This window comes from Pecten maximus, chromosome 16, assembly GCF_902652985.1.
Source record: "Pecten maximus chromosome 16, xPecMax1.1, whole genome shotgun sequence".
Taxonomy (NCBI): domain Eukaryota; kingdom Metazoa; phylum Mollusca; class Bivalvia; order Pectinida; family Pectinidae; genus Pecten; species Pecten maximus.
The window spans coordinates 4467477-4495024 of NC_047030.1; the positions used below are offsets into that span (position 1 = coordinate 4467477).

The following is a 27548-nucleotide window of genomic DNA, read 5'->3' on the forward strand; positions in this document are numbered from 1 at the left end:
CAGTGGAAGTGAAGAAGAATTTTAAAATGTCACCCGAAAAATTAATATACTTGGCAAGGACCATCTCAGATTAAATTCAAGTACGTAAGTTCTTAATCCAAGGAGTGAAACTTGAGAAGAAGCTTGAAATGTGAAAAGTTTACGAACGACGCACTGCGCATGACGACGGACGAAACACCAGGCTGATCTTAAAACTGTTATCTATTTCTGAACTCGAATAAGTGATTTTGTAGCTCAAAGTGGACTACTTTCCTCGGTGATCATCTTGTGCCGCACTTTTAAAAGACCATTCCACAGGTACACGACAATGACTATAGTAAAGACTGATTTGCCTGTTGTCCTAGGTATCCATGCCATACAGTGATGATTCATTCCAACATATATGATAGGTTATTTTATTGAAATATGTTGAATAATGTAAATAGAATGTGGTGTAACTATTTCATAATATTCTTTACATGAATACATTTTATCATTAGTATTATTACTCTCTTAAAGGGTTTTGTTGTGGAGGGGTCGTAAATTCTAGTCAAGACCCCTGCCTACAAACACAGCCGTTCAATAAAACCACTTCCTTATAATCTGGCAACATGATACCATGCCCTAGTTACATTATTTTGATAACATGCTAGTCAGGGCCAGTTTCATCAATGATAATTCTTAAATTAGAATTTGCCTTAGGAACGCATTACAGGATTGAAGGAATTTACATTTGGTTATAGTTTGAAGTTAAGGAATTTCCTTACGTTAAGTTAGGGCTCGGCCTAACATTTTATTTAAGGTTTGTGTTGTCCCATGTAGGGGCCCTTGTATTGTATGCTATCGAATATGGAAAGAGGAAGGGGAAAGTTACAGGTCTCAAATACTAATGTTGGACGGGGTTAATTTTCACCTTTTATGTGTTCATCTGGCATAAAGCCTCATGATATAATATATGCCTTACACAGCAGATCAATAGCTATAAACATAAATTTTGGAAAGGACAAACAGCATCAGTGCTAAAATTATTTATCTTTATATCAAAGTTTTCTAATTTGCACTATCGGCTTTAAGATAAAATACCAAAGACAGACTCAAATCTTTACTGAAGTCCAGTCGTGACAACTTCAAGACTTTATGGAATGCTAGAATTGCCTGTGATATTTGATGATAACATTTCAGTTATTCTCTTTCCTTTATATCAATGCTAATAATGACTTTGTGAATTTTTTGTTAAGCAAATAACACCTGTTTTATGATACGCAAAAAAAATGAAAACAAAATAGATGTACACTGTATATTCATTAAGATGTAGTACATACAGGCTTTACATTTCTTAGAGCAAAAATAAATTTCCGAAAGTGTGTTTCACCGGAAATTTAGTTTTACCTACAGCGAAAAATGATGCCTCACAGTCAATGTTAGTTTGTGGAAAAATTTATTGTACAACATAAGTCAAAAAAAGAATAAGTTTGTCTTTGGAATAGAGATATATATTTTAAAATAGGATTCAGAAAAAAATTGTCCAGAGAATCTTATCATTTTGGGTCAAATATCATGATATTTTGCAATATTAAGGTTTTTTTTTTATGGTTACCATGCTATTCACAAGTCTGAAAAAACAGAATTTTTTTTTTTTTAATAATAAAATCGCAATTGGTGTGTAAATTACAAATAAATATACCATACCATATCATTAATAAGCTACATGTATGTTTATATATCTAAAACATGTGCCTTATTTTTCAAAATTGGGCTTTTCTACTATACGCTACTACCTCAGTAGTCCTATTTGACTATATATCAATACACCAAGCAGTTACATACTGTATAATCAAACACTCAATCATACCTAACAGCGTAATTGAAAGTTTTTAACACTAATTGCAGTTTAAACTAAATCAAGCTTTATGCATGACATGACCATACATGCATACAGCTTAATGTGTAATCATCAAAGCATTCATGCAACCTCATGCATCCGTAAACATTTTTTTTATTTTCATTTTTTTCTCAATACCTCAGAGACCACAGATCACCATATTAGGCCAGAAGCATGCTAGGATGAAGAGCTACCAAAAACGTTCATATAAATAGCATTGACTTATTTTCAAGGCCTCTGGTGTCAATAATCCAAAATCTTATAATAGCTTCTCAATAACAAAGATGACAAGATTCAAGATGTTGGACTGGCTAAAATGGCATGCTGGCATGAAAGGTTTCTAATCAGTCAAATCGATGACCTTGGAATACTTCCATAAAGGTCACAGCCTAACAGGGGGAAAACGAGTTCTTTAAACAATTTCTTAATAACAAAGAGTCCAAGGCGAAAGATATTAGGCTAATTGCATACTTGGATAAAGGACTGCCAAGTTTGTAAAAAAGAAAGAATGACCTTGACCTACTTTCAAGGTAAAAGGGGTTTAAATGTGTTGGAATACTGTAATATCTTCTTCAGAATACAAAGACGCATATGTTCATAACATAAGCCGATTAGCATGCTGGAGCAAATGGCTACAAAATTTATCTAAATTATCAAACCTTATGTTCTACTTGAAAGATTTTGCTTGATTTAGTATTGTTTAATGTCTTATCAACAGCTAAAATCATTGAAGGACAGCTTCGTTAAAGGGCAAACGGGTGAGCTTTGTTAAATCGAGTTTAAAAGAAAAACATCATCTATCAGTAGATATTTTAGAACTCAGGTGACTGATAAGGCTAATGAGTGATTTGTTTTATTAAATTCAGTTCAATAAAAAGATATAAACAGCTTTAAATGCTGAGGAACAAACAATATATTTCGTTTGAAAAGGCACAATGGGCATTTATTAGTCACCTTTTCTGCAGCATGTGAACAACACCTTCCCTTTATTGCAGTGATGTCAAAATTGTAAAAAAAAACCTTTTTAATGAGTCAGAGCAGATTATTGATCATCACGATGTCATCCAAAATGATCTTTTTCTATCAGATCTGACCCCCTAGCATATTGTATAGGGCCAAATTAAGTGAACATTCTTTTATATAAAATTAGACTGAAACAACAAAGTTACTTAAGGTTTTCAAAGACTTTTCAGTTTCTAAAATGTCTTAAACCCAAAACATGTATTATTAAGTACATGTTGGGACTCGTCATATATATTTACTTTTCCTGTTTTGGCGCTATGGCCTGGTACGATAAGACAGCTACAGGTAATAGTGTGGTGAAAATTAAAGTCTCAGTCAGTAGATATATATGTTGAGTGTGTGACAGAGAAGAATTAATTGTCTATATTTATGTAGTGATATCTTAATAAAACTACCTGAACTTTGTATATCTTCATTTGTTATTTGCCAGACTTCTATTACACATTATGATTCAAAATACGTCAAAGTGACGACTATACGAGGATGGTCTTTGAATGTTTGAAACGATCACGTTAATGTAAAATACAAAATCATGTACCAGTAATTGGTTATTTCCAAAATGTATTGATAATAAATGACCTGGCAATTGGTACATCTTTATAATAAACATTTGATAAGCTTATCATTTTTACTTATTTAGAATGTTTTAATTTCTCAAAGTCCTTCATATGTTTCTAGAAGGAAAAATACAATAATATTCTTGTTACTATTATTAGTTTCATTTGACAAAAGGTTCTGCTCAGAAATGAAAACTGAAACAATTGCAGTTGTATGATGTTACATAACAAAGAAGAACCAAGCACATTCGTGCAATTTAAATGGTTAAAACTGATACTTTATGTATCCGATACCCTATCTTTAAATGTACATTGTAAAGTATCTGTTGACTTAAGTCTCAAGAATTTGAAAAGAGAGGCAACTCTCAAGTAGTCTTTGACTACCTGGTATTGATTTTCTGGGAACTGGGTTACGCAACTGTCTGGTTCGCGATTAAGGTACATTACAACAGAGCTATTGCCTCCTTGTTTTCAGTAAGAATCGACGTGATATTTGTTGCGCATTGCTAACATATGTATACCTAGTTGTATTAGGGATTTCGTCGTTAATGATGTCATTATGACAAATTTGCGTACTTTGACTTTTTGATACCAAATCATACCATGTGCTCACAGATATATCTGGCGTCTTTCTATGTTTGCTGTACATTAGGTATGGAGTTGAGATTTTTGCAGATATATAGATAAATTTTAGCGCATCCAATGGCATCTTAAGCAATTTTTAAATGAATGGCAGTGGTTATTTAGCAATCTAAAATTAGTATTTTCTTAATGCTTTGAAAAGTTATTTTTAGTAACGTGGTGGTCATAATTCCAAAATGAGTATAAACAAACATGGTTTCCTGTTTATATGCAGGCATGTTGTAGGGCTTTGACAATACTATAGTTCCTGAATTGGTTTCAATTCAAATATGATAGGATGCATAAATATATATTTAAGGTTTCATATTTCAATTTTCAGTAATATATATTGGAAAATTACAGTAAAACTAGGATATTAATCTCTTTAATATTTAGTTGAGTCTCAGTCACTATTGTAAAATTAATAATCCTGTCCTAATAACTGATAATATACTGAAATGTCATGTCAATATCTAGTGGGTAATGGATGTCTGTCATTATAAGTGTTCGAATTCCTAGCTGACAAGGAGATTCTAACTTCTAAATAAATTGACGAGCATTACTGGCTGTAACAACAATATCGCTATAGGCTTGCTTCATAATGTCATCCCAAAATGTGCATCAGTAAAAAGATACAAAGTGTGACCTTGACCTCTAATCAGTTGACTCCTTGTTTAATTCTGGAAAAAATAGTGAACCTACATGTGAAGTTTGAAAAATATCTCTCCTCTAATTTCCTGTCTGTCATTTTGTTTTATAAGATCAGACTCAAAATCAAACAGGACAGCCAGGGACCTATTGGAACCTACATGTGTTTCGGAAAATTCCTTTGTACTTCTCAAGAAATAGCGATACTAATCTGCAACTGTTAAAATATGACATGGCCTCATGTCGGCCATATTGTTATCAGACTCAAAATGAACTGAGCACAACTAGGGACCAAGGGGAGCACACATGTGACATTTGAGAAAAAATCTTTCAGTACTTTTCCAGAAATAGAGATAGCAAGGATTGTTTACGGACTGACGACAGGCCATGGACGAAGGGCGATTTGAATAACCCACCATCTCCCGATTGCTGGATAATACAACTGTATCGTACAGCTGTGATAGGACTCGTCAGTTATGTCGAGTACTTTTAAACGAGGATTTAAAACGTATTTCAGAAATTCAGAATTTCAGAATTTTGGCAGAACGATTGGATTGCAGGCAAAAAACTTGTATAAGTCCTCTCCAGAACAACAAAGGGTACAAGACAAAGTACAATAATAAATTCAGCCGAAACAAAATTGATCATTCAAGTCTCTTTAATTATTTTGTAACGTTGAATAGAGGTACAGAAGCATCCTCCTTCATCAGTCCTACAAGTAATTTGGGGCAGGAGAGTTGGACCTGCTAATGCGACAAGAATTTTCATATTTTTTCTTCTTTCTAAAACATCATTATTATATAGTTCTAAGCGTATATATGTATATATATATACTGCCCGGGAGGTAAAATATTTGCATCGTTGAAAACAATCGTCCCCTTTGACACCGCGTTTGTCCCTATGAGAAATGGTATGGGTCTGATTACTAGCCTAGAGAAGATGCATCTCCTTTTAGAACCCAATCGTAACATTATCGACTGAATTCAAATGAACTGTACATTTTAAAAAACCAACTTGTAACATAAACAAACTAGGTTTCCTTTGTATTTGTAACTATTATAGGGCTGTGAGCGTAAATAGCATATTGCTTAACAAGAGGTCCATGTGCTTTGACAGTCACCTCATTTAAACAAGAGGCCCAGATGGCCTGTATCGCTCACCTGAATTTCATGAGATATGAAACAAGAATGATGATTAAGTATATTTATATAAAAAGGCATTTTATATGGGTATGTGAGGTTTTTATGCCAAAAAATGCATTAATCTATGAAATGAAATTGACATGTGGCGCAACCCCATGCTACTACATAAATGTGAGTGATATCCATTGTTTTGACCCCGCCCTTCTACCCCCCAGGGATCAATTCCTTCCTTATATAATTTTGAATCATTACCCAAAAGGATGCTACAAGTCAAATATGAGCTCATGAGCTGTTTCAGAGAAGAAGTTGTTCATATCCATTTAGCCAAATTGACCCCTTTTGGCCCCGCCCCTCAGGCCTCCGTGGGGTCAGCTTCACCATTTGTACAATTTTGAATCCCCACCCCATAGTGATGCTACCAGGCAAATATGAGCAATATCCATTGCTCGGTTTCAGAGAAGAAGTCGTTAATATCAATATAGCCTAATTGACCCCTTTTGGCCCATCCCCTCAGGCCCCTGGGGGGCCAGCCCCATCATTTGTACACTTTTGAATCTTCACCCCATAGTGATGCTACCAGGCAAATATGAGCGATATCCATTGCTCGGTTTCAGAGAAGTCGTTTATATCAATATAGCCAAATTGACCCCTTATGGCCCCACCCCTCAGGCCCCTGGGGGGTCAGCCCCATCATTTGTACAATTTTGAGTGCCCTACCCATAGGGATGCTTCTGACCAAATTTGTTCAAATTCTGATCAGCGGTTATGAAGAAGTCAATTGTTGACGGACGGACGGACGACAGACGGACGACGGACAGACGACGGACGACGGACGCCACGGTATGGCATAAGCTCACCTTGGTCCTTCGGACCAGGTGAGCTAATAAAAGATTGTAGCTATTGTAGTATACAAATTCAGTAGCAAGTATTGGAACTGGACCTTGGATTTCTGACCAAAACGAAAAATAACAATACTTGGTATTTGGTCAGGACCATCTCAGAATAATTTTAGGTAAATTAAAACTAGCAAAACTTGTAAAAAAAAGTTTTAAATAGTTGTTCAGGAAAACCATGACCGCGCAATCATGTTACAAAATGGTCGCATTGGAAAAAATGTTTAGAAAAAAACAAGAGGCCAAAGGGCCTTAACAGTCATCTGACTCCAAATTAAAGACCCTTATACTATTGTAGTATGTATACTCTGTAGCAGGTATAGTGGCACTCTTGGCCTTGGTGGCCATCTTGGATTTCTGACCGACCCAATAAATAGCAACACTTGGTCTGGACCATCTCAGGATAATTTCTGGGAAGTTAAAGCTGAATCCCACTGGTGGAATTTGAGAAGACGTTTAAAATAGGCATTGTTCAGGATAACCATGATTGCACAATCATGTTACTAAATGGCCTCCATGTCAATGTTTTAACGAGGCCGAAAAATAACAACACTTTGTTGGCCCTCCTTCCTTAACATCCTCACAAATTTCTAGCTCAATGACAACAGTAGAACTGGAGAAGTTTAAAATGTGTTTTTCAAGATGGCTGCCATGGCGGCCATCTTGGATTTCTGACCGACCGATACATAACAACACTTGGTAAGGACCATCTCATGATCATTTCTGGTAAGTTAGAGCTGAATCCCACTGGTGGAATTTGAGAAGAAGTTTGAAGTACATTTTTTGTAGGTGTTGTTCAGGAAAACCATGATTGCACAATCATGTTACAAAATGGCCGCCATTGCTGCCATGTCAAAGTTTTTACGAGGTCGAAAAATAACAACACTTTGTTGGCTCTTCATCCATAACATCCTCACCAATTTCCAGCTCAATAGCACTGGTGGTTTTCAAGATGGCTAACATGGTGGCCATCTTGGATTTTGGATCGGCCCGAAAAATAACACTTGGTTGCGATCATATCAGGATCACTTCAGGCAAGATTCAGCCAAAAAGCAATGGAGGAAGTTTAAAATGTGTTTTTTAATATGGTGACTAAGGCGACCATCTTCGATTTCGGATCGGCCCGAAAAATAACAACACTTGGTCGGGATCATCTCACGATCATTTCTGGCAAGTCTCAGCTCAATAGCACTGGTGGAACTTGAGAAGAAGTTTAAAATGTGTTTTTCAAGATGGCGGCTATGGCGGCCATTTTGGATTTCAGACCTACCCTAAAAATAACAACACTTGGTCGGGATCATATCAGGATCATTTCAGGTAAGTTTCAGCTCAATAGCACTGGTAGAACTTGAGAAGTTTTAAATGTGTTTTTCAAGATGGCGGCTATGGCGGCCATCTTGGATTTCGGACCGACCCGAAAAATAACAACACTTGGTCAGGACCATCTCAGGAGCATTTCTGGCAAGTGTCAGCTCAATCCCACTGGTGGAACTTGAGAAGAAGATTGAAATGTGAAAAGTTTACGGACGGCGCACGGCGGACGACGACGAACGAAGCACGATGGCTATAGGTCCAGATGACCTAAAAAAAAAAAAAAAACAGGATTCCCTACGAATCATGCAATTGAGCAGCGTGTATAGACATTGTATCCTACTAACAGGACTATTAAACTAATTCAAACGGCAATATTTATACATCAATGCAATAACTGTACAGATGCCTATTTTGATAATAATGTCATAAAGAGGAAGGTACGTATTTGCCAGCAATTTCAGGAATCACTAACCATAATATATTCTGCCGAATATATCATTCATGTTATTTCTCATCAAACCGAATTTGGAACAAAGTAGATATTATAGAACCGGCATGGTAGTCTGAAGTTCTGAAAACAAGATTATATGTGACTTGGCAATATTATTGATAGATTGGTTAAACATACAAAATTGATAACTCAAGTCTCTTTAATTAGTTCGTAACCTTAAACAGAGGTACATAGTCATACTCCATCAGTCCTATAGGTAATTGAGGACAGACCTACAGGAAATGCATTTTAATTGGGGCACCTGCTAACGCGACACGATTTTAGATCTTTTTTTTTCTTTCTAAGCGTGTATATATTTATATATCTACTGCCCGGAGATAAAATATTTGTACCGTTCAATACAGATGTCTCGACACCGCGATTGTCCCTATGATGAATGGTATGGTACTGCTAACTTGCAGAGAGAAAACGTACTTCTTTTAGGAACCAATGATAACATTATTGACTGAGTCTGAATTTTTTGGGAGACCAATTTATAATGTAAACAAACTCGGTTTCCTTGTCTTTGTAAATAGTATAGGGCTGTGAGCGTAAACATTATAAGAGGCCCGTGGGCCTAAACATTCACCTGACTCTTAAATGAAATGACACCATAAAACAATAAAACACTGATACTTATTGTTTATTGTTCTGTTAAACATGATTACACTGAATTTAATGAACATAATTAGAAATGTATTTGTTGACGAATCTGTATCGGTGAATGACAGCTGAGTGAATAAAATTTTCAAAATTGTAGGGTGCACCTCACCGAATGAGGATTTTTTGCCACCATGGATCATCCATACATGAGTGACGACATTGCTGACAAGTCCTCTACATCTAAACTGTCGTAAATCTGTTGAAAAAAAGTAGGAGTGTTCACTTCATACCGTTCCATCAATTATTTTGTTTCCAGACTTCTTATAAATTCACTCTAAACACAATATGTGATATTCGTATTTTATATATATATGAATTATTACTATAATAATATAATCAATATGTGCAGGTTTTTTTTTTTATTTCATACCAATCTAAACATAACTGTTATCTGTAACCATATTGATATAAGTCTTAACCTTCGTGATGCAGCTCAAGCAGAGTTTGCATAATTTCCAAAATCTAAATATTTTTATATGTAACTCCATTTGATATCCTAGATAAAGCCAATAGCTTACAACATACACAAAATTGTATTTTCCAACATATGTGAAAAGTGATTTCATACAAATATGTTGAATTTTCTAAACAGAATGTGTTGTATGTATTTCATAATATCCTTTTACCTGAATAGATATTATTAGTAGTATTAATCCCTTAAAGATTTAAGCCGGGAAGGGTTGTAAATTCTAGCCTTTTAAGACACCTGTCCACAAACAAAGCCGTTCAATATAACCGCTTTGTAATAATCTGGTAACACGATGCCTTGTCCAGTTATATCATTGCCACTTAGCTAGGGCTAGTTTCATCCGTATTATAATTACAATTTTCCACAGGAAAGCATCACAAAATTGAAGAAAGGTTCCTCAGCTAAGATTTTCCCTTACATTCTGTAACACTTTCTTGTGGAAAATTTGAAGTTAAAGAATTTCCTTAAGTTAAGTTGGGGTTCTGTCTACATTTTTATCCAAAATTTGTGTTGTCCCCCTTTGCAGGGGGAAGATGCAGGTCACAAATATTAAGGTTGTAAATGGTTCAACAGATGATTTTCGCCTTGTATGTGTTCATCTGGCATTAAGCCTCTTAACGATATATGATTTACACAGCGGATCAAAAGATATAAACAGAAACTTTGGAAAGGACGAAAACATCAGTTCTAAATTCGAATTCTTGTAACTCTATATCGAAGTATTCCTATCTGCACTGTCAGCTCTAAGATAAAATACTTACCAAAGACAGACTCAAATCTTCACTGAAGTCCAGTCGTGACCACTTCTTCAAAACTTTGTGGAATGCTAAAATTGCCTGTAATATTTGATAAACTTTGTGGAATGCTAAAGTTGCCTGTAATATTTGATAATATCAGTTTAGGAATACTTTTACTTTATGCCAATTCTAAATAATGACTTTGTGTCAAATGTGCCACAGCATAATAATAGTTATATGTATAAGGATGACCCTACATGATGTTGTGTATATTAAAGTGTATTGATCCACATCATAATTCAGTAGTTCCCATTGAATATATATCAATACACCAAGCAGTTGCATACTGTATAATCATTAACGCACTCAATCATCGATAACAGCTACTTCGAAAGTATGAACACTAATTGCAGTTTGGGCAGCATCCAGATTAATACATAACATGGCCATACATGCATACAGCTTCACGTATTATCATCAAAGCATTCAATTGTGCATAATACCATAATTGGATGTTGTGAACACGAATTGCAGTCTGAGCTATAACGAGCTTGATATATGGCACTGCGACATAATGAATACAGATAGGACGTAAAACAATACAAAACCAAACCAAGATATCAGATTATATCCCGTAGTATACTCTATAGGACCAAACATTCTTTTACATCAAACTACCGGTAGCAGCCTATTCTTTTCCCCCTGCTGAAAGCTTCCCCGGGGAAACAATTGGCTAGCCCCCCCCCCCCCCCCCTAAAACCAATAAAACATGTATTATTAAGTACCTGTTGGGACTCGTCATATATATTTGCTTTCCCTGCCATTGCTCTGTGGCCTGGTACGACAAGACAGCTACAGGGAATAGACTCTATCTGATAAAGAAAATATAAATGTTTTATACATATGGTTAATAGTACGATGTCATATAATGTGTGAGTGTGTGTATTTTAACACCATTATCGTTATACATGTCTCATTCTAAGGCTATAGATGGGAGCGCTGTAAACCATATTATATTTGTTGATGAATTGAAATTTAAAATTTCGTTTTTAATAAAAATCTTTAATTTTATTTTTTAATCTAACATTTGATCTATCTTATCATTGAGATTTTGTCTTTTAATCTAAAATTTGATCTATTTTATTATTGAGACAATGCTATTAATTTCAATATTTCTGCTGGGGATTGAACACTAGACTTACGTTCAATCAACAAGCTAGTTCACAAATAGAAATTACAGAATTGCATACGAAAATTTTCCCTAGCTTAGAGCAAACAACGTTCACGAAAATTGTCAGCATAGATATTTCCGTTTATGACAGAAAAATTAACTTTAGGATTGTCTTGCTTACAAATCTATAATTATCAGCCGTTTTTCTGCAATTGATGATTTACAGCTGTAGAACTGTGGCTGTTTCTTCCCTCGTTATCACATCAAATTAACAATGAAAAAAACCCATTATAATAGCCAAGCACAGAGTAATTCAGAGTTAATGAGATGTTCTTATGTACAAATCTTATAAGATTTAATCATTAATTCTGTTTAAAGATGAAAACGTTATAGGATTTCCAAAGGTGAAGAATTAGCTGATCTGATCCTGGTGTGTGAAAAGGTTTTTTTTTTTTTTATTGAAATATAGTCAATTCTCTACATGTATCAGTGAGTGCCTTGTTGGTGTATGGGGAGATAATTCAGCCTGGAGCAGGCAAAGAGTGCAACAAAGTTGTCTTAAAGTTTTTGGTTTGCTGTCCTATTCCTAAATAATCTTTAAATCAATTAAATGTTCTACTGCATGGAGAGATTAGTTGTATTAGTTTTAATCAAACCCAGGTAAGAGAATGGAGGAAAATGGTCCATCTATGTACTAAGTACAATAGAAGTCGTTGGATTTTTGTTTAAATCAAACTGCTAATCCCAAGTTTTTATATGCTTAAAGTATTAAGACTTTTTATGTTGTCAATCTGAAACACAGTGTAGATAATCAGGTTTTTCCATTCTTTCCTCGTCTCATACACAGTGAAGCCAAACAGGTCTTTCTGTTCTTTCCTCATATCATACACAGTGTACCTAATCAGGTTTTTTTCCATTCCTTCCTCATCTTGTAAAAAGAGTGTAACCAATTAGGTTTTCCCAATCTTTCATCACCTTGCACAAAGAGTGTAGCCAATCAGGTTTTTTCATTCTTTCCTCATATTGTACAAGGTGTAGCCAATCAGGTTTTTCCATTCTTTCCTCATATTGTACAAGGTGTATTACTAGCCAATCAGGTTTTTCCATTCGTTCCTTGTCTGGTACAAAGTGAAGCCAATCAGGTTTTTCCATTCTTTCCTCATCTTGTAAATAGAGCGTTGTCAATCAGGTTTTCCCATTGTTTCCTCATCTCAAACACAGTGTAGCAATCAGGTTTTTCCATTCTTTCATTATCTCAAACACAGTGCAGCCAATCAGGTTTTTTCCATTCTTTCATCATCTCTAAGGCAGTGTAGTCAATCAGGTATTCCTTTCATCCTCCTCTCAAACAAAGTCTAGCCAATCAGGTTTTTCCATTCTTTCCTCATCTTGTGAATAGAGCGTTGTCAATCAGGTTTCCCATTGTTTCCTCATCTCAAACACAGTGTAGTCAATCAGGTGTTTTCCATTGTTTCCTCATCTCAAACACAGCGTATTCAATCAGGTTTTTCCCTTCTTTCCTCATCTTGTAAATAGAGCGTTGTCAATCAGGTTTCCCATTGTTTCCTCATCTCAAACACAGCGTATTCAATCAGGTTTTTCCCTTCTTTCCTCATCTTGTAAACAGAGCGTTGTAAATCAGGTTTTCCCATTTTTTCCTCATCTCAAACACAGTGTAGCAATCAGGTTTTTCCATTCTTTCATCATCTCTAAGACAGTGTAGTCAATCAGGTATTCCTTTCATCCTCCTCTCAAACAAAGTCTAGCCAATCAGGTTTTTCCATTCTTTCCTCATCATGTACATAGAGTGTAGCTAATTAGGTTTCTCCATCCTTTCCTTACAAAAGGACAAGGTAATAGGATTTTCATATTCACATGTCATCTCTTATAACATTCAAAACACCTTTTGGTTCTTTACTGGTCATGTCTTCTGATGACTTTGAACCACTAATTATATATTTATATATAGTGTCTAGTAAGTAATAATGATGTATGGTCCAATATAGGTACTGGATCCTAACAAACAGATTTTCACTGGATGCGTATTACTAGGATGCGCCGTCATCAAATTGCTTCAACTTGCATTGTTACTTTTTCGACCTTTCATTCATACCATCTGTACACCATCTAAGAGGTCTTCTAATTAATTACAATAGGCCTTCAGCAAATTAATCATCAACCAAAAGGCATCATTAGCACAATCATAACGATATTGCTAGTGGTTTATAGATCTATTAAACTTGTGTAACTGTTCCATGTTCTATGTCTGTATGTCATTTTGTAATTTACTTGTGTTTTGATAAAGGAGTACCCGGGTTAGTTTGCCTGGAAAATTCAACAACCTATTTGTCACCACCAATTATATATGTCCTTAAATGTAATAAGGATAGCTTTATTATTGTAAAACAAATAAACATTCATACCTGTATCATCTGGATGAGTGTGCTGAGCAGTGGATCACAGATCTTTGTATCTGGTGGTAGAGCTAGTTTGGATGTCACTGTAAAATATATTAACCACCATTTAGCAAGCACAAAATTTATAATAGCGAACCTGAATCAGTGATACAAGGTATTTATATTTTAACAAGCATACCGAATATTGCTAACATAATGGCCCCTGCTAGTCATTATGGTCCTTTATATTAAAAGTGTCCTGAAGTTGGATCCCAATCCCTAAACAAGAGGCCAAATGGGCCTGTATCGCTCACCTGGTACTGCAGCAACTTTGAAGTTGATTTAGGTTATTTCTGCAGATACTATGCTGATAACCACTTTATTCAAATATCAGTGAGGCTAGGTTTCTTCATGTCAATAAATTTTCTAGTTCTTCATTCCAGTACACAACTGGCCAAATACCAGGTCTCTTTGCTATCGAGAAATCATTGAAGAATTCAGCCTATTTGACCTATGTGACCTTGAATGTAGGTCAATGTTATTCATTTCAACAAACTTGGTAGCCCTTCACCCAAGCATGCTACAGGCCCAATATCAAGTCCCTGGGCCTCTTGTTTATTGAGAAGTTGTTTAAAGATTTGAGCCATTTTGACCAATGTGACCTTGAATGAATGTCAAGGTCATTCATTTGAACAAACTTGGTAACACTTCACCTCAGCAGGCATCAGGCATAATATTAAGTCCCTGGGCCTCTTGGTTATTGAGCAGAGGTCGTTTGAAGATTTTAGCCTATTTGACCCATGTGACCTTGAATAAGGTCATGGTATATCATTTGAACAAACGTGGTAGCCCTTCATCCCAGAATGCTACAGGCCCAATATCAAATCCCTGGGCCTCTTAGTTATCAAGAAGAAGTTGCTTAAAGATTTTAGCCTATTTGACCCCTGTGACCTTGAATGAAAGTCAAGGTTATTCATTTGAACAAACTTAGTAGCCCTTCACCCCAGCTTGCTACAGGTCTAATATTAAGTCCCTAGGGCTCTTGGTTATTGAGAAGAAGTCGTTTAAACATTTCAGCATTTTCGAACCCTGTGACCTTGAATGAAGGTGAAGGTCATTCATTGGAACAAACTTGGTAGTCCTTCATCCCAGCATAAAACATGACCAATATCAGGTCTCTACGCCTCTTGGATTTTGAGAAGAAGTTGTTTGAAAGAAAAAGTTGATGCCAGATGGCCGGCCAGACGACGGACGCTGCACCAATACATAATCACTTGCCCTTCGGGCAGGTGAGCTAATAAATGAAGCTCTAGAGCTCTGACATTGATTTTCTAAAAAAAAAACAATAATGATGACCATGACCCCAAAAAACAAAACAAAAATTAAACTTGTCTGAGATATTATGGTCCTTAATTATTGTGTGTTAAGTTTGATCATCTTTTTTTTTTAAGTTATGAAGCCGACTCAGTGCTGACATTGAATATTCTAAAGATCTGAAGTTTTATAAAAATCCCTTAAATAAGGAGCTACAGCACTGAAAAGGATTTTCTATAAAAAGTAACAATGAACTTGACCAAACAACCTTTAAACTCAGAAATGATATATTATGATCTTTTATAATTGTATGAACAACTCAAAGAATGAAGCTGCTGGAGTGCTGACAAATGATTTAAAAAAAATAGCAATGGTGACCTTGATGTTGAACAATAATACTCGAAATTGTCGAGACATTGTGGCCCTTTGTAAGTGTGAGAAGTTTTATCAAAATTCCACAACAAATGAAGTCGCTATGATAGGGCTGAAATTTTTTTTTCTAATAACTGTGTTATATTTAGCCTTAAAAGTAAGTGACCTTGACCTTGACTTAGCATCTATGCAACTCAACGTTAACATATCTGAGATATTATAGTTCTTTAGAATTCTGTGATGTTTGATCAAAATCCCTCAAGGAATGAAGCTGTTAAAGTGCTGACAAACTTTGGTGTTACAAATAGGTATGTACATATATGTACCTACAGCACTGAAGCAATGCAACCCCATTGAGGCAGTCAGTCAGGTGTCACTTTGAACTCTATGCGACAGCTTGAAGTTTCATTATGCACAAAGTACGCTCCATTACTCTGCCATCTGATATGCTCACATTAGGGACACAGAAGGGTCACATTTATATCCACAAGAATTAGGTCACAACTGCATGCATGAGCTGCTAAATGATCAATACATCCCTACAGCACTTCTAACACATCAATCAGCATTAAGTCACATTTACTGTACATCAATACACCAATACAAACACCTACCTGGTTTGGTGTTGAATGTACTCTCATATAACGGTTTAAGCTGGTTGTCCGGTATCTTATCTAGCTTCAAAGTTGTTAACAAAATCACCTTCTCCACACCACTGTAGTAGCAACAACAACATTAACACATTGGCTGGCAAAACTATATACATTGTACTAATACAGTCAAACTTGTCTACAAAGGTAGCTATCAAGGTAGTAGTGAAAAGTGGCCATTTTATAAATATACAGGTGGGCTTTATATACAGGTTGATATACAATGAAATGTCTGACAATTACATTTTGAACTGAAACAGGTGGCCCTTATAGACAAGTTTTTACAGACCAGGTGTGAATCTACTTCTCAACAATACATCAGGTGTAATACAATACACTGGTACTGTACCAATGCATTCTGTCAAAGGGAAACATCTACCATCACTACATTAAAGTCACTACATTAAAGTCACTTCATTAAAGTCACTACATTTAAGTAAGTACATTAAAGTAACTTCATTAAAATTATTTCATTAAAGTCACTACATTAAAGTCACTGCATTAAAGTCACTTCATTAAAGTCACTACGTTAAAATCATTTCATTAAAGTTACTTCATTAAAATCACTTCATTAAAGTCACTGCATTAAAATCCCTAAGTTAAAATCATTTCATTAAAGTCAATACGTTACAGTCACTTCATTTAAGTAACTACATTAAAGTAAGTACATTAAAGTCACTACGTTAAAATCATTTCATTAAAGTAAGTACATTAAATTAACTTCATTAAAGTCACTACATTAAAGTCACTTCATTAAAGTCACTACATTAAAGTCACTACATTAAAGTCACTTCATTAAAGTCACTACATTAAGTCACTACATTAACTTCACCACAATTAAGTCAATACATTAAAGTCACTACATTAAAGTCACTACATTTAAGTGACTTCATTAAAGTCACTACATTAAGTCACTACATTAACTTCACCACAATTAAGTCAATACATTAAAGTCACTACATTGAAGTCACTACATCAAAGTCACTACATTAAAGTCACTACATTAAAGTAAGTACATTAAATTAACTTCATTAAAGTCACTTCATTAAAGTCACTACATTAAAGTCACTACGTTAAAATCACTACGTTAAAGTCACTACATTAAAGTCACTACATTAAAGTCTACATTAAAGTCACTACGTTAAAATCACTACGTTAAAGTCAATACGTTAAAGTCACTACATTAAAGTCACTACGTTAAAGTCACTACATTAAAGTCACCACATTAAAGTCACTTCATTAAAGTCACTACATTAAAGTCACTACATTAAAGTCACTACATTAAAGTCACTACATTAAGTCACTACATTAAAGTCACTACATTTAAGTAAGTACATTAAAGTCACTACATTAAAGTCACTACGTTAAAGTCACTTCATTAAGTCACTACGTTAAAGTCACTACAGTAAAGTCACTACATTAAGTCACTACATTAAGTAAGTACATTAAAGTCACCATTAATATAAGTCACTACAATTAAAATACTTACATTAAGTCACTACCATAAAGTCACTCATTAAGTCACTTCATTAAGTCACTCTTAAAGTCACTACATTTACATAAAGTCACTCATTAAAGTCACTACATTAAATCACTACATTAAAGTAATACATTAAAGTATTCATTAACTCATTAAGTCACTCATTAAGTCATCATTAGTCACTCATTAAAGTCATACATTAAAGTCACTACATTAAATCATTAAAGTCACTTCATTAAGTCATCATTAAAGTACTCATTAAGTCACTATTAAAGTCACTACATTAAAGTCACTTCATTAAAGTCATTCATTAAGTCACTCATTAAGTCACTACATTAAAGTCATTCTTTAAGTACTATTAAGTCACTCTTAAAGTCATACATTAAAGTCACTCATTAAGTCACTATAAAGTCATACATAAGTCACTACATTAAGTCACTCATTAAAGCACTACATTAAAGTCACACATTAAAGCCTACATTAAGTCATAAATATAAAGTCACACATTAAGTATAAGTCCATTAAAGTAATCATTAAAGTCACTACAGTAAGTCACTAATTAAAGTACTTCATTAAGTATCATAAAGTCACTACATTAAGTCACTCATTAAGTCATCATTAAGTCACTTAATCATTAAGTATCATTAAAGTCACTACATAAAGTCACTCATTAAAGTACACATTAAGTCACTCTTAAGTCACTTATATTAAGTCATAAGTCACTACATAGTATCATTAAGTATCATTAAAGTCACTCTAAGTACTCATAAGTCATATAAAGTCACAATTAAGTATCATTAAGTCACTCATTAAAGTCACTACGTTAAAATCACTTCATTAAAGTCACTTCATTAAAGTCACTACGTTAAAATCATTTCATTAAAGTCACTACGTTAAAATCATTTCATTAAAGTTACTTCATTAAAGTCACTACAGTAAAATCATTTCATTAAAGTCACTACAGTAAAATCATTTCATTAAAGTCACTACATTTAAGTCACTTCATTAAAGTCACTACATTAAAGTCACTTCATTAAATCACTTCATTAAAGTCACTGCATTAAATCACTACATTAAAGTCACTACATTAAAGTCACTTCATTAAAGTCACTTCATTTAAGTCACTTCATTAAATCACTTCATTAAAGTCACTGCATTAAAGTCACTGCATTAAAGTCACTACATTAAAGTCGCTACATTAACGTCACCACATTAAAGTCGCTACATTAACGTCACCACATTAAAGTCACTGCATTAAAGTCACTGCATTAAAGTCACTTCATTAAAGTCACCACAATTAAGTCACTTCATTAAAGTCACTACGTTAAAGTCACTACATTTAAGTCACTTCATTAAAGTCACTACATTTAAGTCACTTCATTAAAGTCACTACATTAAAGTCACTTCATTAAATCACTTCATTAAAGTCACTACATTAAAGTCACTACATTAAAGTCACTTCATTAAAGTCACTTCATTTAAGTCACTTCATTAAATCACTTCATTAAAGTCACTTCATTAAAGTCACTACGTTAAAGTCACTACATTAAAGTCTTTGTTAATGTTACCATATTTATTTAATCTTGCAATAATCTCAGTGGCTCAACACTCAATCCCTGATAATGGCCATGATTAATTTTTATACCTACAGGCCTGCAAGGACAGTAAACTTTTATTTGATGGCATTTAATCCCAACAATTGACATTTCACTGCCCTATAGTTGTAGGTGTAATAATGGTTTATTATAAACTGTGTAATATAGGAGGGAGTCATAACCAAGTATGGGCTTTTTGTGAAATATTAAGTCATGCTCCTGGAAGTTGACTATTTCCGAAAGTTATTGATAAAAATAATGACCTGGCAATGGGTCATAATAAAGTTTCTATTCAAGATTTAATTAGCTAATCCTTCCTTTTTCAGAATGTTTTAATTTCATAAATCCTTCATAAATATTTATAAAGAAAATTACAGTTACTAGTTATAATTTTTTAATTTTTTGTTCCGATCAGAAACTTGTTGATTTCATTTCAAGAAAAAACAAGCAGATTCATGAAATTTTTAAACGATGCTTTCCTGACATATAACACAATTGCAAGACTTCTCTTTTCAATTGGATTTAACAAACCCTATCACAAATTTGGCTGAGCCCTTAATGTATAAATTGAATCCTGTTCCTAAGTTTGAAGACTTTTTAAAATATTTGGAAGAGATGTTTAAATGCAAATGACATTGTTTTTCATACATCAAGGGATGATTACTCTGTTACTAATTTTAATTTGACGATAGTTGAACATTATTTTTGGGAGATATTGCAAGGAAACAGCAGAAAACACAATTTCTCGTTTATCAAGGGGCCATAACTCTTCCAAATAATGTCCCGCAAAAGTTGCAATCAAACTTGGCTCAGCCCTTAAGGCATTTATTCGACTTTGTTATCATATTCGAAGAAAATCTGTTAACAATTGTTTCAGTTTTGTATTTCAAGGAAACAACAGAAAACTGTGTTTTAATCCATGAAGGGGCCATAACTCCATCAAATAAAGTCAAACAAATGTGTCAATTAAACATGACTAAGCCCTTAAGACTTTTAACATTGTTATCAAGTTTGAAGAAAATGTATTGACATTTGTTGCAGTTATTGCTCGGAAACGAAGCGTGACAGACATACTGACGGACAAACCCTCCATTTTGGTGAAAGCAAAGTATAAAAATAAACTAAAATTGAGAATGTAAAGCTCACCTTTCTATACACAGGTCAATGATTGTATTGGCTACATGTTGGCATTTATCTGCTGGCACAATAGTGTTGACAATCACACAGGAATACTGCAAGGGAGACAACTCATTACAGATAACAGTAATTGGTATGTATGAGAAATTATAAAGAGAGAATAATGGTATACCACAGTGTTTTGATGAAATACATACTGAGGTATAAAATAATTAATCAAATAAATAAGGTACAGTTGAGTGTAGACTAAAGGTTACACAAAGTGCACTCCGAGTGCACTCCGTTTGGACTTGGAGTGCACTCCGTTTGGACTCCAGGTAAACTTGGAGTGCACTCCGAGTGCACTCCAAGTTTACCTGGAGTCCTATCAGGCCCCAATTCTACCTTGGTCCACATGTATCACATGTACCTGTAACCAAGTACATATACACATAATGTTTATATATAGATGTATACTCATATACAATTAAGACTCCTAAAACATGTAACAATAAGATATGTGTTACTGTTTTATCTTTGTATATACCATATAATTTTGTTGGTTCATTTTTACTTGGTTAACAAACAATGCATCTAATATAATTGTTTTTTTTTATTAGAAAACCCTGTATAAGTGACTGAATAGATATGGCACTTTGTTGAAAAATATATGACAGCATTCCTTTGATTTGAAGAATTTTAACAAGCCACGCCATAAATGAATAGATATTGGGAATAAACAGAAATGTATTTGGCAAGTTGTTTGTGGTCTCTCAAAATGTAGAGTCTGAATGTGTACTGGAACTATCTTGTACTCAAAGTACTACTGTTTTTAATATTTCAAATACTTTACTTCCAACAGTATATATATTACTTAACATACAATACAAAAGAAAGCTTGCTTTTTATCACCTTGATAGCATATTCTGGATCCAATGTCTAGTTTTGTTTAGAGTTTAACATCAGACTTACATTTCCATTTGGTAAACCAACTGTTTTTTTGTTTTGTTATACTTGCCTTATTAAATCCAGGTCATACATGGAGTTCTTTTAACTGTTATGTAAGATACAATCCTCCCCCCCCCCCCCCCCCCCCCCCCCCCCATCCCCACTCCCCACTTCCAGAATCAATATTTACCTGTATATCAAGCGTGATTACAGGGGTGTGGAGAAAAGACAGACTTGTACACTGTCTTGTACATTATCTAAACTTCCTTTAAAGTCATGATATGTGTACAGAAATAAATATTCTAATTGAAATAATTTTTGACTTCCTTAATAAAATGAAATACAGTTTAATTACATTTTAATAAAATATGAAATAATAAGCAATTAACTGTCATAAAAACCTGATTATAGCATAAATTGTATAACTGTATTTTATGGATCTTAATAAATATAGATTTAACATGTAGGCATTATTACCATGTATTAACAATAAAATAAATATTCCTAGTAGACTATAAACAAATGTAAATAGTAATGTGAACAGAACAAAAGTAATTTGTAAAAATCTATTTATTTATAATAAATTATATTGAAAGCATCAAAGTATTAATATCTATATATGATATAGTCTGATTATAGACCCGGGGCAGACATGGTGTCTTATAGGACTCCAGGTAGACTCGGAGTCCACTTGGAGTGCACTCCAAGTTTACCTGGAGTCCAAACGGAGTGCACTCCAAGTCCAAACGGAGTGCACTCGGAGTGCACTTGGGTGTAACCTTTAGTCTACACTCAACTGTAGGAGAAAAAATAAATACCCCTGGTTAATTTTAATTATTTTCCATACTGATTCTAGTTTAAATCAATTCATCAATTTTCTTATTTACACCTCTAGAGAATTCAGCAATCAAAATCAAACTTGATCCCTGCTAGAATGAGGCATAGAAATCCCAGCACATGGAATATCCTTCTTTGAAATAATATACATATATATATATATGAATTTTAATATTCCACTACTAAAATTATGTAACTTTCTCATGAAATTAAATTCTGAAATTAAAAGAAAAGGTTATGTTAACATAATATAGATCTAAGCGTTGAAAAGATTAATTTCTTCTAACATAAATAAAATCAGTTCTGAAAATCCAAATCATTGAAAAGGGAAATGCATATTTTTCTCACATATATATGACATCAGCAGTTTAAGGAATCTATCGGATTCCATAAAAAAGTGTTGATTATGTGCAACAAAATTTCTGCTGAAATTCAACATCTGAGTTTATTAAGGTGTACACATAAATTTAAACTTGCCAAATCCATTCACAAGCCAGTTGGTAATATATAACCCAAATCTATAACCAAAATAAATTTATATTACAAAAGGTTTGCAATAAATAATAACTGTAACTATAAAGTATTTTAAACTGACACACACCATTTATCCTTTTGATGACTCTCTCCCTCTTTTTTTTTTAATTTGTGTTTCATTGTTTTTGTTTGTTTTTTTCAAATTAACTTTTCATTTGGTAAAATATGACAAGAACGATTAGAAATTCAAAATTTCAAAAGAAATGCATCTGTCTACTTCTGAAGATGAAGAAAAATAATGAAAGTGTTAATCAAAGGTTGTTTTAATGTAGACTTTGCAGTTAGAACAGGATTGATAATGTAACCCTTCACCAATCTATTTATTCAGTAAAAGAGAGCTCATGTAAAAATCATTTTGACTCTCGATATATATAGCTTTCCCCAGGAATGTGAAACATTTGTATATCATTTTCAATTCCAGGAAGTGATTTTTCAAGGATTTGAGGAAAACTTAATTCAATTTTGAAAATTTTGAAATGGAAGATCGAATCAGTATTCGGTCACAGCCTTCAAATCGAGTACAGTAGGCAGAAGCAGAAAAAGAAACTATATTTCATATCGATCATCAGTATGATCTCATTTCCATAAAGAGTTATCCCAAACACAAGACCCGAAAAAACCTGATTGGGGCTGTTTTTTGTTATTCAACTCTTGAATTCTTTCATGGCTGTCACAGTTACAATTTTTTTTTCTTGATACTAAGTTTTTGTTTTATGTAAGGGGAGACAACCAGGTTATCATTCCACATTGCAAAGTATTTTAGTAATAAGTAAGAAACTACTATACATGATTCAATTACAGTAGTAGCTCAATGAAGCCATGCAATGAAGCAAACCTAATATTTCTGGAAGCCATCACCAACTTTTGAACCAGTAACCAAGCAAGCAGCCATGCTATAAAACTTACAAAGTGTTAAGCATGCATTTTAAATTTCCTCCCTCAATCACTTCTGTTGTATCCTTTATTCAATTCCAATTTCTGTATCTCTTAGTATTTACAAATGTTTCATAAATACCATCCAAATCCAATTCTTCACACACTTACAGTATGCTTCTATTTCTTATATAATTTAATAAAGTTATAATACACAAGTTAAACCTGAATCAACGAATCAAATTAAAAACAAACGAGAATCAGGGAGGTAATTGACAACAAGGAGGAATTCTTAGATCTTACCTGTTCTGTTTGATTGCCTGTATGGACATGTATTACAATGTTACTAATTATGCTCCTACAAAGCCCGCACTACTCTGACATACATCATAATATCACTCATGAATAAATCTTCAGAAATGGCTATAACTTGAAAAAAATATTTAGATTACATGTATATGTACATGGTCAGGTTTAACAAAATATTTCTAGTTAAGCTTTATCTTGCCTTTATATGATAAGATACTTTCATCAAAATATTTTTTTAAAAAATTAAGAAAACATAAAAAAAAAATTACCACATGCAGAGTGATGGAACTTATTGTACATTGTAGGCACAGGGGAGGTAACTTTCCAAAATATTACACGATGGAAATAAATTGTTTGTGAAAACCAAAAATCAAATAGATGTATAACATTGTTAGAACACACAAGATACCCTATACATTCAAACATCCTTGTGTTTTCAATGTTTTCATAGGAATCAGGGTATAAAATTAAAGTGTACATGCATCAACATATTTGTGTAATATTATTTTTTTGTACACAGCATTTTATTAAAATTAATGTACCTGGTATGTAACACAGGACATCAAACATTATATAAAATACTATGCAGGTACTACAAAAGGAAAGGTCTTAATATATACTGTATTATATACAATATGATAAAAATACTTTATAAAAAGTTATTCTAGCAGCTGTCTGATTAAAGCATGGTTTATCAAAACAGGCAAACTCGGATATAGCTATAATGCTGCTCAAATTTTTCTTTTTTTTTTTCATGTATATGTATTAAGATACAATCATAAGGATTTGTTTTTTAATTAGATCCATATTATTTATAAAATCATTTTCAGATATATAATATGATTTTCTTTAAAGTATTCTGACTATCAAACTGTTTTTTTTAAACCTTCATTCAATAACAGTTTTATACAAGAGTCTGCATGTAGCTGAATGAGATTAGAAATTAAAACTTTTTTAAGTTAATTTGAATTAGACATGTTTTTTAGTGGATAAAGCAGACTGTTTTTGGCTGAAAAACTTTCAGTAAAAACCTCTAAAGCATAACTGAAACTAAAACATAACGTACAAATTGTAGAATATTCTTCAAGTACATGTACTAAATTAACTTGAACTTGAACCAAATAGGTTTCATCACTATACAGATCACCTGATTTCAACTAATAAACGAAATCCAACATAGCATTAATTACAATCATTTACATTTACTACATAAATTACATGATCTTTAATTATAGATTAATACAGACTTCTTTTGGAATTCTTAAGACAATTTTCTTATTTTTTTTTCAAATTAAATATTGCATCCTGGTATTTTCACATTCCAAAAGACATATTTAGGGCATTCTAAACAAACACACCTGGATAAATTTACACTTTACTTTCATGATTTTCTCAAGATATTTCCCAAATTAAATCCTAATTTTGATAAATATTTGAATTTCAAAGGAATTATATTTATTCTAAAACAAGATTTACCTCTTCATATTTACACTGTAAAACTTGCAGCGGCTGGAAATGCTGTTCCTTGACTCCAGGAGCTTCAGACCTCACACACAGAGGAGTACAACCTCTCATCTGAGGAATCGGGAGATGCTCATACTCAATCCGCATATTGAGGCCAAGCAGGGCACGACTGAAAGAGAAAATGAAAATACTAAGTATCTATGAAGGAGTCTGGTCCCATTCATAGTTGACCATTCTGAAGTAACTTACAGTGTAGCTTAATCAGCTAAAAAGACACTGAAAGTATAAGTAATCCAGAGGTCTCCAAGTGGATCTCTTAGACTAGTGGAGATAGTATAGTGATTAGAATCTAATTAATTATGCACTTAGTTACATCTCTGTGGAGAAAAATTCCATGAAAACTGCCAAGTTATTTCCATGGAAATTCCTTTTGATACATTCTGACAATTTTCAACTGAGGACTATGATATATTGTTACTTACTGTGTAGCTAAAAAGACACTGATTAAATTATTGAATGAGTTGAATTTGGAGATATAACTTGCTTCATAATAAACAGAAATATGTATCAAGCCAGATATATAGTAATGGTCTTAAGAAAGTTTCACAGTAAGCTACGTTGTACTATATATATGTCTGTAAAAGTTTACCTTCCAGCCACTGAAATGTCACTGTAACCAATCAAAACATTCTTCTTAAATTGCAGTTTGTCTGATGTTTCGGGTACTAGAAACTTTGTACTGCCCCCTTTCAGCAATCTCCTGGTTCCAGTCTCAGGAGTCTGACGAGCACTGCTGAACATTTTAGATATCCAGCTGGAAATAAACTCTCATTCTGCAAACAAAACAGAACCTTTTTTCACATATTCATGATAAACAAAATAAGCATATCTTCACAATTCCAGGGGTTGTGTTTAAGTACGATTTTTTCAGAACTAGTGAGTAAGGAGACATATATAATAATTAATGTATCATCCCTTGGATTTCTGAAAAGAAATATACAGGTGATATATGTAGCAGAACTGGACTGGGTTGATCATCGGCAACCAGGTAGCTCAGTTGGTAATGTATCCCTGGTAAATACTAGCCGCAGTATACCCCTCGTCTATAGATCTTCTCTTTAGCTCTATCGGTTGAGCGTAAGACTAGTATTAAGCCAGAGGTCCTGGGTTTGATCCCTAGTGGAATTTAATTCCAAGTAATCATGCTTTCTGTTACACTTATATATCAGCAGTTAACGAAGGCATGTACATGTATTACACTTGTAATTTGTCTACAGATACAGCATATTAAGTTACAATGATAAGTTTAATTATTTTCAAAAACAACTTTCTGCCCAAGCACAGGAAGCCACGTTTTCATTATTTTCAAAATATTCAAATCTAAATCGAACTATCAAAACTATGCTAGACTCTATATCTTTTTTAGGGTAGTATGTACGTACATTGTAATATTCATTCCCTATATATATACATGTACATTATTTGGCATTGTATCTCTACCTGTATTGTATTTTTGCACTGTTACGCTGATCGGCCAATGGGTAAAAGTTTTAAATAAAACTTAAGACTTGACATACATACAAATGTATGTACACTGTACATATTACTTTCGTAACTTTGTAATAGACATGACCTGATAGAGATAAGTTATATGTACATGAAGGTCTCCGTTTCTAATGAATATGGATGACATTACCTCTGCCGTAGATCTCACAGATTCACAACATTTCCACGTTCATGATTATGGTAACAACAGTAACTATATGCATGCCAAATGTTACTGTAACGTCATACATTTATCGTATTGAATTTTGTATCAATTCACAATCCAAATGTTTCGTATCTAGTGCCTCAATCAAAGTGAAAGTTGAATGTCATGATAAGTCTCATTGGGTCAACGTTAGAATGTTATAACTGTTTTGATTGGTCAATATTTACACACCTCTAATATTTGGTGCGTAGATACATATTAAAAATGTACGTTTTATGGAAAATATATTTACATTGATTATAACAATTCCTGTCAATTTTAATAGTTTATTTTTTTATGATGATAAACGTTAATTCACTT

General features: G+C 33.6%; 1 protein-coding gene across 2 annotated transcripts; it reads right to left on the reverse strand.

Moving 5' to 3' along the window:
- Positions 1 to 9174: 9174 nt before the first annotated feature.
- LOC117344622 lies at positions 9175 to 27366 on the reverse strand. 2 transcript variants are annotated; one of them, XM_033907444.1, is made up of 9 exons: positions 27174 to 27366; positions 26127 to 26291; positions 25490 to 25646; positions 20543 to 20628; positions 16286 to 16386; positions 14013 to 14089; positions 11204 to 11290; positions 10443 to 10517; positions 9175 to 9408 (listed from the first exon to the last, which is right to left on the reverse strand). In XM_033907444.1, the coding sequence occupies exons 2-9, from the start codon at positions 26276 to 26278 to the stop codon at positions 9349 to 9351; spliced, it is 795 nt and encodes a 264-aa protein (XP_033763335.1). In that variant the 5' UTR covers positions 26279 to 26291; positions 27174 to 27366; the 3' UTR covers positions 9175 to 9348. The 2 variants fall into 2 exon arrangements, with proteins under 2 accessions (XP_033763335.1, XP_033763334.1); XM_033907443.1 differs by having other exon boundaries at positions 26127 to 26310; positions 27174 to 27364.
- Between the last annotated feature and the right edge of the window lie 182 nt (positions 27367 to 27548).

Bases quoted from the DNA above. Each gene is read 5' to 3' on its own strand.
- LOC117344622 (XM_033907444.1), bottom strand. From the start codon at position 26,278: ATGTTCAGCAGTGCTCGTCAGACTCCTGAGACTGGAACCAGGAGATTG. The intron at 20,629-25,489 runs GTAAATCTTGTT...TCTCCCTTGCAG, and splicing joins TACAGTGTAAATATGAAGAG to TATTCCTGTGTGATTGTCAA. The intron at 11,291-14,012 runs GTATGAATGTTT...TTTCTTTATCAG, and splicing joins CACTCATCCAGATGATACAG to ATAGAGTCTATTCCCTGTAG.